This window comes from Microtus pennsylvanicus, chromosome 1 (assembly GCF_037038515.1).
Source record: "Microtus pennsylvanicus isolate mMicPen1 chromosome 1, mMicPen1.hap1, whole genome shotgun sequence".
NCBI lineage: Eukaryota > Metazoa > Chordata > Mammalia > Rodentia > Cricetidae > Microtus > Microtus pennsylvanicus.
Window position 1 is genome coordinate 87,940,856 of NC_134579.1, and position 18,987 is coordinate 87,959,842.

The 18,987-nt window shown below is 47.8% G+C and overlaps 1 protein-coding gene across 1 annotated transcript in view; it reads left to right on the plus strand.

Moving 5' to 3' along the window:
- Nucleotides 1-18,987, plus strand: part of Flt1 (fms related receptor tyrosine kinase 1) — a 162,461-nt gene that overhangs the window by 58,536 nt on the left and 84,938 nt on the right. The window contains exon 11 of the mRNA XM_075972009.1: nt 11,641-11,755. Within this exon, the coding sequence (XP_075828124.1) occupies nt 11,641-11,755 (115 nt within the window). The remainder of the gene's footprint in view (nt 1-11,640; nt 11,756-18,987) is intronic.

The following is an 18,987-nucleotide window of genomic DNA, read 5'->3' on the forward strand; positions in this document are numbered from 1 at the left end:
GTAGAGCAAGCTCCAGGACAGGCTCAAAAGCTATGCAAAGAAACCCCGTCTCAAAAACTGAAAGAAAGAGAGAGAGGAAAAGAAAGAGGGCTGGGCTGGCAACGTGCAATGGTAGAGCATTGCCTAGGGTATCTGGAACCCTAAGTTCTACCTCTAGCAACAGAAAGAGAGTGTATGAATGTTCAGCCCTCCTCCACCGTTGATGTCAACCCACATCTTCACTGGTGTTAGCCTGGACCATCTCTGCCAGTCATGGTCCAGCAGAGCCATTGCCTCTGTCCACCTGGCTCTAAAAGTTTCCCTGCTTTATTTGCTCTTTTTCCCATGAGCCCCCTCAGGATGGCAAAGACAGCTCTAAAGTCTCAACTTGTGGAAGGCTGCGGAGGTAGAGTCATCTTTATAACTTTCTTAGCTATACTGGTGGGTTTCCTAAGAAAATTCCATTCATCTGTGATGGATTCTGAAGTCACTGTTTCTAAAACCCTTAAGTAGGTTCCATATGGAGGCTAACCTAATTACATATTTTAGAAGGCAAGTAGAAAATGATATTCTCTTCCTCTCAACAACACTTTGAAATCTCGTTTCTGATTTGGGGGTGCACATCTGGGGCCAGCCCCCTGATTCAGGACTCAGTGTGGTTTGGCCTTTGCTCCTGTGGGAGGAGGGGTGCCCTACAAAATCAGGGGAAGACGAGTCTCTGAGAAGGTGCCGTCCTAATTGCGTTTCTCTATTGTTTTCCATTTGCACATCAGCAAGCAGAGCAAGCCTGGATCATTAGTGATGTGCCAGGGATAGCTCGTGCTGGAGAACCCTAGTTTGGGCATCAGTGGGGTATGCGGAACGAGCAAGACACAAACGAAACAATTGTTCCTGGTAGTTAATTAGAAATGTCCTCGCGGACCCGATGAATCGACGGCTGGCAAGAACGTCTATTATTTTTACTCTGTCACCACTTTAGGTCCTCTCTTCTGCTCTTTCTTCGGGAGAGTTTTCATAACTAAGTTGGAAGAGTGCGCATGCCCCAAGGGGCAAGATGTAGGTCAGATGTCTGAGGGGAGTGGTCATTTAAGAAGGCTGTATCTTTATAAATATGATCGCTTCCCTCCCGTTTTCATATCTACCACATTCTTCTTAAAGGAGCTGAGCTTTTACGCCCAAGTGTCTGACGTCCTCTCTTTGCCGAGTGTATCTAGGTACTCAGGCTCGGATCTGACATACTGTGGGGGAATTTTAACTGACCACAAACAAAACTCAGAGCCCAAAAGAGGACTTAAGAAGACCACCTGCCCAGAGCACTTTAGCAGGACATTTGAGAGCAGACCAAGCTGAGTAAGACTGGCTATCTTATACTGGAAACTTTTATCACTAGCCAGGATTGATTGTTCGCTGACTAATGAGATGCTTCTTGCGTTCTCTGGGATAATTGTGGAATGAGGAAGCACATACTGCCCAATGTCCAGACAACAGCCCTTATTAATATTTCATAGAGAGTCCTGAGAACAGAAGCACTACTTTCTCTTCCAGACAAATGCCCCTTTCCACTTGCCCGTGCTTTATAAAAATTTCCCTCTTTTCCCACTCTTCATACTGCGGCAGTGAACCCAACGAGTGATTGTTTCTAATGAATTAACTGTCTCCTATAATTGCTATCAAACATTTCATTATGGCTTTTAAATTAAGCCAGAAGGCTGTGTCCTAGGAAGTCTTTGCCGGATGGGTTTTATTGTGGTCTCTCCAGCCGGGGTCGATATAGTTTCCCAGGATTCCTGGTAGCAAAAGACAGTGACCCGCAATTTAAGAAAATGTCTCACAAAAATGGGCAGAGCCTTTCGGGTTATCATTGGCCATAGAGAGACTTTTAAATATGGGGTGAGCATCTTTATTGTGAGTCTGGTCCAACTCAGGACCCTTAGCTGGTGGACAGAGGCTGCACCGTAGACCTGTGCTTGGGTGAGAACGCTTTAGTTCTGTAACTGTTGACCTGCTGGATTTGTTTGTTGACATACGGACTTTGGGAGGGAGTTTTAATATAACTCAGTGCCCCTTTAGCACAAAACCAGAGCCTGGTGAGCGGAGATGGGAGCTGTGTAGCCCCGGTGCTACCCGACAGTGCACACCTACCCCGAGTCCTTGCTTCTTCACACTCCCTAGGGATGGCCCCCAAGGCAGCCGTCTACTGAGTTGTAGTAGATCCCGTAAGTTTGAGGGCTGTGTCCCTCTGGCGTCAAAAACTCTGTCCATCTCTTTCACGTACATTCTCTCTCGCCCACCTGGACATTCCCTCGGAGAGACTGGGTTTCTCTTAGTTTGCCATGAGGAGCCCGAAGCTCAGCGTTTTCTTCTTAGGTCTTTTCAGATCATAGACTAAAAGGAAAGGCCTGTGAGCCAGTGCGAACAGTAGGTCTGAGGGAAATGAAGCTCGGCGGAATAGTGAGGCAAAGAGTTAATGGATCCACCTGTTGCCTCCTTTCCCCTCACGACCATGACCACCTGTGGCGCTCTCACTGTGCAGTGGCGATTGATCTTTGGTGGAAAGGTTCCATTCGCTCATTTATTGTCTAGGATGAATGTTCTGGGCTAAGATTCAGTCAGCGCTCAGCACCGCCCCCCACGTTCACCCTAGGACTGCATCGTCTCCATGGCCAGCGTTTATTATCAGGCCGAACAAAATGGGTCAGTGGTGGGTTACTAATGGCTAGTATAGCAGTTTAGAGCTAGGCCCTACGCATGACGAGTAGGTCGTGGAATATCAGATGGAAAGGGACGGCGATGGGCAGGTATGACTGAGGTCTAGTTAGAGAGGGCACACCTGAAAGTTAATTGGTCTGGCTCCAGGAAGAAAATAAAAGGCACCATAGGAAAGGCAAGCTTTAAATGCAATCTGAAAGTTCGGGAGTAGAGCTCTCAATCACTCTACGTCACTCCCCTGGCCAGTGCCTAGGAAGTTCTGCTGTCTGCTGACCAGAAGTCCCCCTTGTCACTTCCTATAGATGGCCCTTTAAGGACGAATTACTAGTGCTCACTTGTAGCGTGTGACATAGGCACTGAGTCCCTGAGAAGGCCTTCCATGTCTGAGAACCAAGACTGTGAGATTGCAGAGGTGAACATTCTCCGATATCCCTCTGTCTGAGGCTCTTTTCCTGGCTCCATCGCTGGGAGTGATGCCAGATGGTCACCTGTTGCTGCCTTCTTGATGCTCTGCCTTTCCGAGTGTGGACAAGCCCTCGGCCAAAGAGAAGAACAAAAAGTAGATAGAGCTGACTTCCAGCTACATCGTTGACAACAGCTGCTAGAGAACAGGAGGCTAGGAATTCCATTTGAGCTGTCTCTATAGATAGCAATAATTAAGCCCTTCCCAAGAGGGCGTGGCAAACCTCATATGTCATATCCTCGTATTATCTCATCTGATTATCCCAGCACTGCTGTGGGGCAGAGATTTTGTCATCACCAGTTTTCAACTCAGGCCCAGGGTTCAAGGACCTGGTGAGGAAACGGTCCTGGTGGACGTGCCAGAAAAAGATGCCAGCGAGTGGCGCCTAGTACGCCAGGATTGGGCCATCGAAAGCATGCCTCTTCCAGCACGGGTTTCTCTGAAACTAAAATGACAACCATCAAATGAGTAATTTTGGTCAAACACTGGTATACTTTAAGAAGCCAGGGTTGTGATATCAAGAGCCAGTTGTCCAAGGTGTTAGGATGCAGGAAGGCAATATGGCCTACAGCCATTAAGAAATAAGCTCTGCTACCCACTGCCATCTCCCAGCTGTGCGATCTTCATCCCTCTGAGTCTGGGTTTCCATGGAGTCAGCACTGACGCAGGAAGGCTGAGGGAGGTTACAAGGGATGATGGACCTGATGCCCTCGACCCTGTGGCTGCCATGGTGCATGTGCTGAGCTTCTTTGGTGGGCATTGACTGGATTGTTTAGGGTACCCTCTAGCAGCTCATTGCAAACCCACGCCCCCCCAGCTCACTGCAAACCCACGCCCCCAGCTCACTGCAAATCCACGTGCCATCCCCAGCTCACTGCAAACCCACGTACCCCTCCAGCTCACTGCAAACACATGCCCCCCCAGCTCACTGCAAACCCACGCCCCCCCCCAGCTCACTGCAAACCCACGTGCCACCCCCAGCTCACTGCAAACCCACGTACCCCACCCCCGGGAGATGTCAAACACACTGAGACCCTGTACAGACTGGCCATCAACCATCTCGCAAGATGACTCCTGCTGTTTGCCAGATGTCCTCCCAAGAAGCATGTTTTTGTCTTGGGTCAGGTCTCGGACAATTTATCCCAAAGAAACCGACAGAAACAACATGAAGCCTTGGTTATTTAGGAGGTTAGAGGAATTACAGCCATTGTGTCTACTGTAGCCCGTTCTTCTTCAGCTATGAAATGCCCACCAACTCTGGTCCTGGCTAGCCCTCGGTAGTTCCCGGCTCTTGGCATTTTGTCTGTGTGTTCTCCAATGTATTCTGCCATTTTCCCATAAATGCGACTTGACTCTTTGATAGACACAGCCACCCTTCCCTAAAAGCAGGAAGCAAAAGCCATGTGCTTCTTTCAGGAGACATGGGGAGGAATGCGCATGAGAAAAAAAAAATTTAATTAAAACGGTACCAGTAACTACTGACTTCTGCCAGTACCTCTGCCCACCCTAGGAGACTGGAAAAGAGCACCAGTGCTCCACTTCCTGTTTCTCACTAGACCAGAGGATGCCTCTTTCGCACGTTGGCATCCCTGTCTGCATTGAGGCTAACCAGGAATATCACTTTGTCAGGCACTGGCTCGGCCAAGCTGACTTTATCCGGGTCCCCATCAGATTCTGTCGTCACTAATGTTTGTCACTGTGAGTGGACGGACATTGCTGGTGTGACATAGCGACGACTTTAAGAGGTGCTTTGAGGTCATTGGATGGTCACTAGTGCCCTCTTTTCAGCCCACTTGAGGTCAGTGACCTACGGCAATTTGGCGCCTGATGAGTGTAGATCCACATCCAGATAGGCCATCCTGTCAGGACTCAGTCTCCTCGTTGGGCAGCTAGCTGAGCCAGTGGGCAGTGGGCTCAGAATGATGAGTAAGACAATGTTTCTGTCCCTACGTAGCTCTCAGCAGCCAGATGACAAGCGACATTCCCAGCCTGCTTCCTGTGTGCCAGGCAGGATTCTAGCCCATTGTCTAAGTTAACTCATTCAGTAGTACTGCGATACCTGCTGATGTCAAAGGGATCGTCTTTAAATTCTTTCTGTTTGCTTTTCAATACCTGTAATAAACCTATTGAGCCGTTGGTGGCATGGGATTGGTTCATTGCAGCTTGCAAGGCAAAGCACATATTCATTGCCACAGGGGGATTCAGATGAATTATGATTTTTCTGTGACCATCATTCCTGTAGACAGACATCTGCCTGAGGGAATGAGCGAAAAGGCCATCCCACCCTCCATCCCTGGGCTAAACCATGAATCTGTGCCCTACCGTGTAGAAAGTAAGCTGTCTGCTTCTGTATGAACAAACCACAGCTGGGTGGTGGTGGTGGCACACACCTTTAATCCCAGCACTCAAGAGGCAGAGGCAGGTGGATCTCTGTGAGTCTGAGGCCAGAGCAAGTTCCAGGACAGGCTCTAAAGTTACACAGAGAAACCCTGTCTTGGGGAAGAAAAAGGTGGGGGGGGGGGGGAGAAACCTCAATGTTTGTCTGACGTGCTCTCCTCATTACCCACTTACGTGTCCTTCCTGAGTGCGTTAAAGGATATTATTGGTAGCCACTCCTAACATTTCCTTAAAGATTTCTTTATTAAAATCGCCCTTCCTCAGCTGGCCTAACAGTCCTTCACTGAGAGGGAAAAAAAATGAATGGACAAAATAGATGTTTTCGTTGAGGTTTCTATCTGGGCGTAATACTTTTGGCCTCCGGGTCCACCCAGGTTGTTGGGCTGAGGAGCCCTGATCCTGGTATAGACTCTGGATGATCCTGGAAATGGGGGATGGAAGCTGTCGAAGTTCATACTACAAGCTGGGTGCAGAGGCTAGCACGAGGAAGCTGGGCAGAATCTATAAGACAGACCCGAGTATGAATGGGCCATGGGGCCTCTAGAGCAGGAAGCCTGGCAAGCCAAGGCACTCAGGGAAAAGCTCTTATCTCAACAGGGGTGGCCCAGGACTCTGGATCCCCTCCACCATTGTCCTACGAGCTGACCCAAAGCTTACCTACAGTCCCCAAAACTCTCCTCAGTGCCCTACCCCCTCATTGAGACAAGAAGTAATTTTCAGTATGGCCTCCAAGGCGTCACAAGGTCTCTCAATAGAGTCAGTCCTCCAGAGTCCCCTTGGCCTGACCCCATGACCACCCTGAAGGCCCAGGCGCTCTTCCTGAGCAAAGGGAGCAGGAACCATTTTGTCTAAACACACCTTCCAACCCTAGGCCTCTTCTGCCAGCATCCTCTGCACAGATTGTTGCATTTGTTTTGAGAGACTGGGGGTGGGGGGGCGGGGTGTTGGCAGAGCCTGTCAATCTGTTGCCTCAGCCACGCTATCTCCAGTGTTTTGACACAACACCCACAGTAGCAGTGAGATGTTTATATCAGGCCCTCCTGCAGGACGTCCTCCATAATGGCGACCTCTACCAGCCTGGGGCTGGGTGTGCCTTCTGGCCCGTCTCCAAGCAGTTTTTCTTTTCCTTTCTGGTTTTTGTTTTGTTTTGTTTTGTTCTAAAGACATTTTGCAGCTTCAGTTTTCTTTTGGTTGCTTCACTGCCCTTTTGCTCCCTAACTTGAAATGCTTCTGGGTTTTGCGGAGTCTAGCTATGGTCAGCATGAGCAGTGAAATCTCATCAGAATTAAACAGATGAGCACTGAGAGCTCATCCCCATGGTTCACTATCTGGAAGAGAATCAAAGAAAGAGGAAGACTATTTGATTTGGGGGCTTTGTAGAACTTCCTAGAGTCTTGGTTTTTCTTCCTTGATGAAGTTTTAAATATATATTTAATATGCTTGGGCAATGATTCAGGCTTACTGTAGGCATTCAGTAGGTGTTGGGGCAGTTAGCGCAGCACTACCTCCTCTATTCCTGCCGTGGGGATGCTCTCTTTAAAGTACTGGGAGTCATATTAAAACAGGTGAACTCCTGTCAGCCTCACTCAGCCCTGAGACTGACATCCATCTTCTCCAATCAGAGGATCGCTTCATCAGGACTAAAGCCCGCGCAGCCCCTCCCTTCTGATTCCACCAGGTGCACCAAATCTACGCTCCCAAGAAAGGGAAGAACAGACCCAGGTTTTAGATGGGAGGGGAAGAGAGGAGGCGTGAGGAAATCGGAAACTCAAAACTGTTCAACACCAGCATGAAAGCAAATGCCACCCGGGCTCTGGGGGACACCCACCACTGTGTACTTGTGACAATTAGAGTCACGGGAATGGACTTGGCTGCAGAAGCTGTGTCGTTTGTCAGCTCAGAGTAGTATAGAAGGTGAAATTGCACACGCTGAGATGAGAAATGTTTATTAGAACCTGAAAAGAACTGCCTAGGTTATGGGGGGTGGGTCGACCTTAAAAAGGGCAAAATTCCCCCAATGTCATAATAGTATTAATAAAGAGCGGAAGTATTCTTGATATACACGAAGAGGCCTTGGGGACCTGCGAAGGTGGCCCAGACCTAACCACCGAGTTCAATCCCTGGAACCACCTAAAAAAGTGGAAGGAAAGGATAGACTCTGGGGTTGTCCTCTGGCCTCCAGATGTGCTCCGTGGCCTGTGCAGTTGTGCAAAGTCAAACATGCAATAATAAGTAAGTAAAGGAGTGGATAAATAAACGTAATTCTTCAAAAGAGTCCTGGAGTCCAGTGACTTCTTGGTACATGAGAGTCTGTGGGTGTCATAGTGCCCGGGGTGGAAGGGTTAAGTGTGATCCTAGGAAATGTGCCAGAAGGGAAAACAGGTTCTGCTGGCAGCAGTGTGGTTGGGGATAGGAGCTTGGTCTGGCACTGCTGTTCCCTGTGAGCCCAACCTGCCTCCTGTTGGGAGGTATAAAAGAGCCAGGAGGCAACAGGGTAAAACCATTCCCACAAAGAAACCAGTCTGAAACACAAGGTCTCTGGTGGCTGCAGAGAGGGCAGCGGTCCCCACTGTGTGTCAAGAGAAGAACTTTGGATCTAGGAACTTTGAGCAGTCCCCCTTTGAGTTAGACAGACTGGCCGGTAGGGCCCGGCTCTGTGCATCGTTGGCACCTAATTGGTTGACTTGTTTTCATTGATTTATACAGGTCTTTGGTTCTAACAAAGTTGTTTAGCCCCAGAACAGTGGACAGAGATGACATGAACCCACGCTTGCCCCCAGAATTATTTTCCTTTCGTTGGTTATAAATACCTCCGCCTCATGGTGGTTGACGCTCTGTATGCAAATACAGGCGGGAGCCCTGGTGCTCTTTAGGGAAGGAGCAGGGTTGGAGTGCTGCAGAGGACAGAGCGAAGCTGGTGACAGTGGCCTTGTCCAGAATAGCGCATGGGAGCTTTCTTATCTCTCTCTGGCAGGAGCTGCTGTGGGCTTCCTGTGGGAAACCAGGGGCAAGCTCTGCTTTCCTCTTGTTGTTCGGCTTCCGCCTCCCTCAAGACTGTTCCCAGCACCGTGGTTATCTTTGTGTCTTCAAACGTGGCACACTCTACTTCCTCAGGAGCTTGATGTATTCTTAAGACTTAGGCAAGGGCCCCTCCCCCACCCCCAGTCTCTTTTCAAGTGGTGTTAGAGAGGCAGGTCCTCAATGACATTCTATTTTTATGGTTCAGTGACAAAGAGGGGGAAAATAATAGCCCCTAAATTAGAAGAGAGCCACAAAACCTGTCCTTTTCATTCGGAGGACCTGGCAAGCTAATGGAGCCTATAGTTTCCACAGTAAGGTTTGATTGAGCCTTGGTAAATGCCCTTCGAGGTGAGGATGGCAATGGGGGAAGGGGCTCGGAGGCCAGTGGCCCCAAGTGAGCCGAGCCGACTGTATTTCCCTTGGGAAATGACTAGGTTTGCTTTACTCAAACATACTTCTTTGCATTTCCTGACGATGAAGTGTAACATGTTTTAAGATCTTTGAGGAAGCCTCCCTCATCCTTTCCAATGCTTTGAGGGGCAAAAGAAAGTACCCGAAGCCTTCTCTTCCGGTCAGGGGCGAACTTGAGTGAGTGCGCATGTGCAGGTCTCACCCAGCGCAAAGGCATGGGTACACAGATTGTGCATGCTCCTGAACAAACTGAGGCTGTGACAAGGGTCGGCTGGCAGTCGCAGTTCATGATACCAGTGCCGCAGCCTAAAATTGAGAATGTTGATCATGAAAACAAGGGGAAAGTGCCATTTATATCATCGTCTCGGGACTCTATTGTTACAAGGCTTCTAATAGAAGTTGGTTCTATTCCGTTATACTAATCAATAAGAGCAAAAAATGTTCACTCTGTTACCTGACAATTACGAAAAATAGCAGAAAACTCCTAAGCACCCTAAGGAAGGATCAGTCCTTGTTCTTTTTATTTTAAACCTTTTCATTTACCTTTAAGGTGGTTTTGGTGGCGGTGGGAATTGAACTTAGACATTGGGAGAGGTCTGACGTTTGGACCAGGTACAGTCGTTCAATTCTTGAATCTAGTTATAAAGGTGGCATTGTGGTTGTAATAGAAGATGTGTATACCCTTTAGCGATCCCCACGGAAGCATGATGTCTAACTGAAAACCGGGCTGTAGGAGGCAGGGGCATAGCTCAGTGGGAGAACAGTCATGTAGCCTGAGGCTGGGGTTCCAGTCTTAGGAACACACATACACCACACACACACACACACACACACACACACACACACACACACACCACCTGGGTGAATAATTAGCATAACCACGTCTGCAAGTCAGGAGCAGGCGAGTACAGAGCAGGAGACTACTCTGGGTCATGGGGAGAACTAAGCCAGCAGACATCATTCTGGAGGCAGGTCCCAGCTCAAGGCCCCTGGAGGATCTCCTGCCCTCTCCAGCCCTCTCTCCTTCTCCCTTACTCTACTCTCCCATGTTTAGTTCATGCGAGCATCACTGCTCTGGGGTACTTAGGACCTGCCCCTCCCTCCTTCTGGAAACGGTTTTAAAATTCCTCCTCACTTGAGAATCTCCAGGTTCCTCTGTCTGAGTCATGTTCAAATTGTGTCCAGCAAGCTTTCTGCTCACCAAAAGTTCTAGAGTACAAGACAATGAAATGCTTGAAAAGGACCGAGTGGGGACTGGAGAAATGACTTAGCAGTTAAGAGCACTGGCTGATCTGCAGAGGACCTGGGTTCAAGTCCCAGCACCCATAGCCATCTCCAACCCCAGTTCCAGGGCTCTGATGCCCTCTGCTGGCCTCCACAGATGTGTGTGTGTGTGTGTGTGTGTGTGTGTGTGTGTATGCACACACACGTTGCACAGACACAAGCAGACAAAACACCCAACCACATAAACTAAAAATAAGTAATAAATAAATCTTATTTTAAAAATTAAAAAAGCAAGAGTCCATAGGCTTTAAGAATCAATGCTGTTACCACTTTCCTTTGATAATTAAACACTTGAAGCCCAAGAAGTTAAGACCTTGCTGTGATAAGACCAAACTTGGAGAGAGATTAATTAAATTAAAAACGACTCCAAGATGTTTGTTTTCATGGACACTTACTTAGCTCTGGGAGGAAAAAAAAAAGATGACTTAACTAAATATTATGATTTAAAGCCACCCTGTGTAGATGTGAAATGCCACCATTTTCTCAGGGTTTCCATTTATTAATATAACGCCCCTACCACCCCCACCATCACTGCCACCACCCACACCTACCACCACCACAGCCCCACCCAACCCACCACCAAGCCCCACCCCACCACCACCACAGCCCCACCCCAACCCACCACCACAGCCCCACCCACCCCACCACCCCAACCCCACCCCACCACCACAGCCCCACCCCACCCCCACCACAGCCCCACCTACCCCACCACCCCAACCCCACCCCACCACTACAGCCCCACCCCAACCCCACTACAGCCCCACCCCAACCCCACCACAGCCCCACCCCAACCCCACCACAGCCCCACCCCAACCCCACCACAGCCTCACCCCACCACCACCACAGTCCCACCCCAACCCCACCACAGCCCCACCCCAATCCCACCACAGCCCCACCTCACCACCAGAGCACCACCCCAACCCCACCACAGCCCCACCCCACCACCACAGCCCCACCTCCACCCCCACCACGGTGGTGCCACCCCCATCCTCCCCCACCACGGTGGCGCTCCCCCATCCTCCCCCACCACGGTGGCCCCACCCCTATCCTCCCCCACCAAGGTGGCCCCACCCCATCCTCCCCCACCACGGTGGCCCCACCCCCATCCTCCCCCACACTCTTTTGCATGCTACTTGCACCCACTAGGAACTAATTAAAATCCAGGCACTAAATGTCCTAACTGATCTATTTTCTTTTCTATCTAGATCAGGACAGATGTATGATAGCAAGCTATTGAAGCATCTCCCTACTAGGAAGGGTCTCACAAAGTTTGTAGCTTTCTCCCTGCAGACTTTCCCCACCGACTCTAACTCGCTCATCTTTGCCCACCACTCTGTGCTGATGGCAGAACGATGATGACTTCCTTTTTTTCACAGGTATGACTTCTGTTCTGAAAGTGAAGAGTCCTTGATCCTGGGTCCTGACAGCAACGTGGGAAACAGAATTGAGAGCATCACTCAGCGTATGATGGTCATAGAAGGAACCAACAAGGTACCGTTTGTTTGAAACGAGTGTTGAGTTTGTCTCAGAACACGTTCTCGGTTCTTGGTTCTAGGTTTATTAGACCCGGAAGTAGTTCAAAAGTTCAAAATTCAGAGAGAAAAAGAATCTCTTAGGTGTGCCTTCATGAGACCATACATTAAAATTATTCAAGTTGCTATATTTCCCTGACTGAACTCTTCAGACTCCTGACTCTCCTTCCTCCTCCTTTCCCCCATGCATGTATGCCTATGTTGTGTGTATGTGCCATGTGTGTGCAACACCCTTAGATGGCACCAGATGAAGGTGCCAGGCTTGTGAGTGTCCTCTCTCATTCTCCCATGTGGGTGCTGGGAATGGTAGTTGAACTTGGGTCTTGGACATGAACAATACAGGTCCTTAACCACTGAGCTATCCCTCCAGCCTAGAGAACCCATTTGTAATGAACACCAGGCTGATGCACATTAGAAGCTCCCCATACCCAACTACACATTCAAGCCTTTGCCAGTAGCCCTTCCAGTCACATCTTTGGGGTGGGACCTGCACTCCAAGTGCTGGGATTAGTGCCACACACTACCAGGTGATCCTGGCCCACAGCCATGCCTGGGTCCTGCTGCTGTACACACCATGGAATCCTAGTAAAGAAAACTGGTACAAGGCTTCAACCCAAAATTCAACATTTCTATCTCCCAAAATATTATGTCCGTCCTTCTGTTCCTGTCAGGTGGAGTCCAGGCTGGGTGTGCAGACAAACACCGTCTATCAAGGTCCCCAAACTAACCAGGTCCACTGTGGATTTCTCCTCTTCCACTCTTGTGCCCGTAACTTTCTGCTTTCCCCGCTGAGCCTGGGAAAGAGCCCGTGCCCTGTGAGTCAGAAAGGCCCATCGGATTGCAGGTCAAGGAGCTTTCCCCTAGGTAGGGAAGGAGGGGCTTAGAAGCCAGCTGCTGTCGGGCTTGAGGCTAGCAATGCTTTACAAAACAAATCATATGACACCAGGCCAGCATCTATTTATACGTGCTCACCTTGGTCTGTAGTAGAGACTGTCTCTACAAATCCCACTGTCTCTTCAAGGAGGGTTATACTTAAAATATCCGTTTACTCTGCTGCGTCCTTGAATTAGAGGAGGAAAAGCAGATACATCATTTCCTATGTAGGATTCAAAAACAATAAGTCTGAATTCTTCTTTTCTCTTTTTAAAGACTTGTTTTTTATCTATGTGGATTTGGGTTTTGTCTATGTGTGTGTATGTGTACCACATGCATGCAATGCCTGTGGAGACCAGAGGAGGGCGCTGGATTCACAGAAACTGGAGTTTTTGTGGTCATGAGCCGCTGTGTAGGTGCTAGGAGCTGAGCTTGAGTCCTCTGCAAGAACAGGGGCTCTGAACCACTGAACCATTGCTCCAGCTCCCAATTTTCTTTTATTCTTTCTTTTTTCCTTCTTCCTTCCTTCTTTCCTTTCTTTTTTTTAAGGAAGGGTCTTACTCTAGCCCTAGCTAGCCTGAAACAAACTCACAGAGATCCACCTGTCTCTGCCTCCTGAGTGTTGGAATTAACAGCACACACCAATGCTGCCAGCCCTGCGTTTTTCAGTATCTAACCCTTTCTGAAGATGCTGCATCAGCATCTGTTTTTGGCAAGTCAGAGTGGTTTCCCCTATTTTGAACATGGGTAGCCCAAAGCCATATGGCATAAAAGGGTAAAGAAAGTCAAACTAAAGTTTCCTGATTCAGAACTCTCCTCTCTCATGGCCAACTAAGGCAAAACAAAACAATGAGCCCATTCGTGTGGCAGCGTCGGCAGGCACTGGCTGAGGCTTTGAGCACAGTCTGTAGAGGCTAGCAGATAGTTGGCATGGTTTTCCCCTAACGTAGACAGAAGCTAGGAAGTTCCGTGATATCCAGCCCTCCGTGAGAGACTGCCACACATGACTTGGATGAGAGGGAATTCTGTAAACGCAAATGTTAGATTTGGGGAGAAATTGTTCACTCACCCTAGAGAGCAAATTAGCACTGCTGCAGAGGCCTCGTCAATTTTCCAGGTCATATCACTGGTGTCGGTCATCTGTTGCTTCTCCCTGGCCACACAGGCGGATCTGTGGAGAGAATTTATGAGCATGGTATCAGGGGGCTTCCTAGTTGGTTTTCTTACCACAAAAAAAAGACAGCAAGCAGTAAAATTGAACCGGATAAAACTGGTTGAGATTCCTGACAGGTGTGGACTCATATATTAATGGACTCCATATATAATGCCGGTTAATAAAGAACCTCGCGAGAGCAAATGGAAATCTTGGCTGAGATTTAAAAAAAACAAAATAAAAGTCTATACCAATTTTCCAGTCAAGCTGGAAATAAGTGTATTGTCCTGTAGTTGTGTGGTTAAGCTAAAGATTTCTGTGCACAGTGGCATTTGTACAACCTGGCCCATGTTCAGGAGGCGCAGAAACAAATGCCTCCTCTTTCCATCTGTATAGCAAACATGTCCACACGGAGATAGCTCAACTTCTCCAAAGCAATGGAGTTAGTGACATTTACCCTCCCTAGCTTCCTGAGGTGACGATGAAGTGCCCTGGGGAAGAGACCCTCTACCTGTAGGACTTTGACACAATGGCTGCCACGCAGACTGCAGTCACATAGAATGAAGACTATCAATTCGAGATCAAGTGTTCGCATTATAGAACTTTTAAAGTTCTTCATAAAGGAAGTGGAAATAAACGCAGAGCGCAGATCTTTAAGGCGCTGGTGGACGCCAGTGTGCTAGGAATAGCCAATCTCATGCTCTGGGTTGAGCAGAAGTTACTGCCTAGTTTTAGCATTAAATTACTAATATGTGTGTGTTGGGGAGAAAAGGGTATCTTTTATTTGACGGTAACAAGCATAGTTTTGCTGTTTTTAAATTGCATGGAATGTCTTTTTTTTTTTTTTTTTTTTTTTTTTTGGTTTTTGAGGTAGGGTTTCTCTGTGCCACAGCCCCGGCTGTCCTGGAACTCACTTTGTAGAGCAACCTGGCCTTGAACTCACAGAGACCCGCCTGCCTCTGCCTCCAGATTAAAGGTGTGTGCCACCATGTCCAGCCTTGCATGAAATGTTCTTTACAGTTTAGAACTTTTTGCTTCTTTGGTACAGTTTGAAGTACATTAAAGCCCCACAGTGATTCCTCATTCACAGTCACACCACAGCTTTGTCCAGCAACGCTCCTCTGTGAACTGGTGTGGGTTGGGAAGCTTTCACACTGGGAACCCTGGAGGGGGAAGGAGGTGGGGCGGGGGTTGGATTTTGTTGTTTAGGTCAGTGAAGGGCATAGAAGGAAATAAAATTCCAAAAAGGAAATAAAATTCCAAAATTCCATTTCCTTGTTGGCGAGCTTTGGCCCACATTTGAAAGTGGCTAGGAGCAAGCGTTGAATTTTCCTGCTGTTGAAATGAATTGCCAGGTCTGGAGGTTTGTGAGTCTAACATCAGAAGTGTGTAGAACCCTGTGCTGATTCTGTAAGGCTGCAGAATGGGGATAGCCCGCCTGCATTGCTATGGACTTGTGTGAGGGTACAGGAGGAAGTGTGTAGACATCCTGAGGTCCCATGAGATGCAGTCATACTAACCACAGAGCTGTGGCTTGTGGTCCAGGTCCCACACAGTCCTTGGTTATTTTCCCATGATGTGGCTCTACTGTGCCACTCCGGGTTCATTTCAGCTCTTCCACAGCCTTTATACACCGTCTTCCATCTCTCCCTAAAATGCTTAGGATGTGTTAGAAACATCCTGAGATTAAAGTCACGACCGTTGTTTTTTAAAAATATGGAGTGTCCCGGGTGGGCTGGCGGAGCCGCACAGTGCTGCGCGGGTCCCGAGCTGCCGGTCCCAACAGCAGACGGCCTAGCGGCAGGCGAATTCCCAACAGCAGGAGGGAGCATGTAAACAGACTCATAGACACAGAAAATAGCCATAAACATTTATTAAAGGAGAGAGAGAGAGAGAGAGAGAGAGAGAGAGAGAGAGAGAGAGAGAGAGGGAGAGAGGGAAAAGAGAAAAGAAAGAGAGAGGCAAAGACACGTGTGCACACCAGAAAGAACAGGAAGAGAGTTTTCAGATGGGGCGAGTGGTCAGAGGATGCTGGGAGTGGGCGTGGAAAGGGGCGTGGGCCAAAGGAATAACAACAACTTCATAAATAGATTTTTAAAATATCTTTGTTGTTGAATATTTGATTACACTATGAAGATGTGTCTTACCAAGGTGCCTTCTGATTGGTTTAATAAGGAGCTGAATGGCCAATAGCTAGACAGGAAGAGGTTAGGTGCAACTTCTAGGGACAGAGAGGACTCTGGGAGGGAAAGGGGGAGAGATGGAAGGAGACCCAAATCAAGCAGGATATACAGGAGGAGAGGTAACAGCCACAAGCCACATAGAACATAGATTAATGGGTTAATTTAAGTTATAAGATCTAGTTAAAAACAAGTCTAAGCTATGGGCCAAGTTTTCATAATCAAAGGAGTCTCCATGTAATTATTTGGGAGCTGGCAAGAAAGAGAAAGGCTCATTATAAACCCTTGTTCTAGAAATCGAGCTGATGGACATGTTACCTCCATGCAGTCTTTTCCATGAGTCTCAAGCAACATCACTAAGTTACTTAGTAACATTACTAAGACTTCACAAACTAGAAGGAAGAAATACGAAGAAATCTAGGCTTACAGTTGCTAATGACAAGTTTTTGGTTGGTTGGTTTTTTGTTTTGGGTTTTTGGGGGGCTTTTTTGCTTTTGAGACAGGGTTTCTCTGTGTCTTCCTGGCTGTCCCTGAACTTGTTTTATAAACCAGGCTCACCTCAAACTCAGACATCTGCCTGCCTCTGCCTCCCAAGTGCTGGGATTAAAGCTGTGCAGCACCATGTATGGCTTGATGAGTATCCTGGGTCATAGAAAAGGACCCGTAACAAGCATTCCTTTTAGAATGCAGAGCCATGCGGGACCGGAAACTTCATTGAGCAATTGTCAACCCCAAACTAGTTCATCGACAGGAGGGTTTTATCTTTGAATATTTTTTATCTTTGAATATAATTTCCTGTGTTCACCCACTGTCTAAGGTCACTGGATACTAAATCAGTGTGAATAAGTTGTTGTTACAACTTCTCTGACTGGGTCAGATGTGAATACCCTGAATTAGAGTTTAGCCTCGTGCTTTTGTCTTCATTGCTGGTCCTCAGTTCTCTTCCAGTTGAGGAGAATGAGAACTAATTATAGAATTAATATGTCTTGAGATGTCCTGTGAGTGTGCCCTAGAAAATGAATGATTACAACTCTAAATATCTGTTGCATCTCAAATCTCCGACACTTTCTCTTGTAAAGTATAAAGGGGATAATTTGGTGTTCCATTCTGCTTTTTTCATTTTCCCCTGTGATTGTGAGCATGCATCAGGTTGGTCCCTTTAACTCAAGGGGCTTGTGAATCCTTACTGTCCCTTGAGAAGCTGTCTTGTAGTACACCCAAAAGATGCTGAGTACAGTCACACTTAAGCTACTACTTCTGACCTGACCTGGTTTACAATCGTCAAATATCTTACATGGAGTTTATGCTGTTTTTGAGACAGGGTCTCACTATGTAACCCTGGCTGGCCTGCATCAATATGTACACTAGGCTGGCCTCCAACCCACAAAGATCCACTTGCCTCTGCCTCCTGTCACTGGGACCAAAGGCATACACCACCACACCCGACCTATATCTTTGATGGTCTATGAAAAAATATTTCATTTTATAACTTTAACACATATTCACTAGAAAAAGAATATTCTAAAAGCGAAGTAACTTTTTGTTAAGTTGATCATCAGTTTTATATTTCACCTTAGGGTAAAAAGATTTTTTTTTCTCTCCAATTCATTCACCAGTCCTTTCAAATCATATCAGTTAGAAAAAAAAGTTTCAGTTTGTGTGAAATTCTATCCCAGGGGAAAAGCAGCATTTAGCTGGTGTCACCGACTGGGGCCGATTAAATGAGCTACTTTCACGGGAAATTCCTACCAAATGGTAGGCAGACCCTTATCGACAGGTTTTGTTACTCAGGGTGACAAGTTTGGATGGGTGAATGTTCAGAGATTGTGAGTGTGTTCTGGAATTCCACATACCAGGCCAGCTGCTCTTCCCAGGCCTGTCTGCCTGCGGTCTCTGTTGTCTTTGGGGTCTTCATTTAACCTCCAGAAGCACTGATTGCCTTGTTTAACAGACTGATGCCCCATCTCTCGGGCTGAGATTCAGTGAGACAATGCTGTCCAGTGCACATCAGTGACAACGTGACGACCCCACCACAAAGAAATAATAAACACTCCCACTAATGGAATTTCTACTTTAACAGAAACCGTGGTGAGCTTCCATTCTGGAGGAAGTTTGCCTGTGTAAAAGGTATCTTGTTTTAAAAGGCATCATTCAGGCAAAGAAAAGTAATATTTGAAACGCATTTATTTCTCCATGATCCATTGTATGATATGGATTCATATCACCCCCGGGCATCTCAGAAAGCCTGACAGCCTTCTGAAATAGTTGCCACTCTTCCAGACAATCTAGGCAGGCCTATTTATCTGTTTGTTTGTTTGTTGTAGTTTATGTGTGTGAGTGTTTTGCGTGTATTTATATTTGTGTGCTATTTTCATGCCTGGTACCCATGGAGGTTAGAAGAGGGCATCAGATCCCCTAGACCTGAAGTTACAGACCACTGTGAGCCACCATGCGGGTGCTGGGAATCACACCCCTGTCCTCTGCAAGAATGAGCGCTCATACCACTGAGCCATCTCTCCAGCTACGCTGTGTGCAGCCCTTAAATACGGCAAAGGCACCCATGAAGGCTGACTTCACCTTGCCCCAAAACCCAGCCCCTCAGCTGTGCTGTATGCAGCAGAATCAAAGTCATTTTAACAACAGTACAAATACGACTCACCAAGGCAGGGAGGGACTGTGTGCAACGCCAAATGTTCTCAAGCCAGCAGAAATGGATTTCTGCTTCCTTACCGGACAACAATAAATCCAAGAATCTAAATAAGTCTATGTGGGCCCTTTAAGATGAGCAGTAAGAACTGACTTCCTAAGGAAGTTGGGCTTGTGCTGGCTGTAAGCAGAGGAAGCCTCGGGGCAGCCACTGACTTCTGAGCACCCTGAAAAGAGCTGGAGCCTGCCAGAGCCCAAGTCAACACCGGGGGTCACAATGTGCTTGGCTGTCTCTCTGTCCTTCCAGCTGCCACCAGCGAACGGTCCCCCTCACAGCGC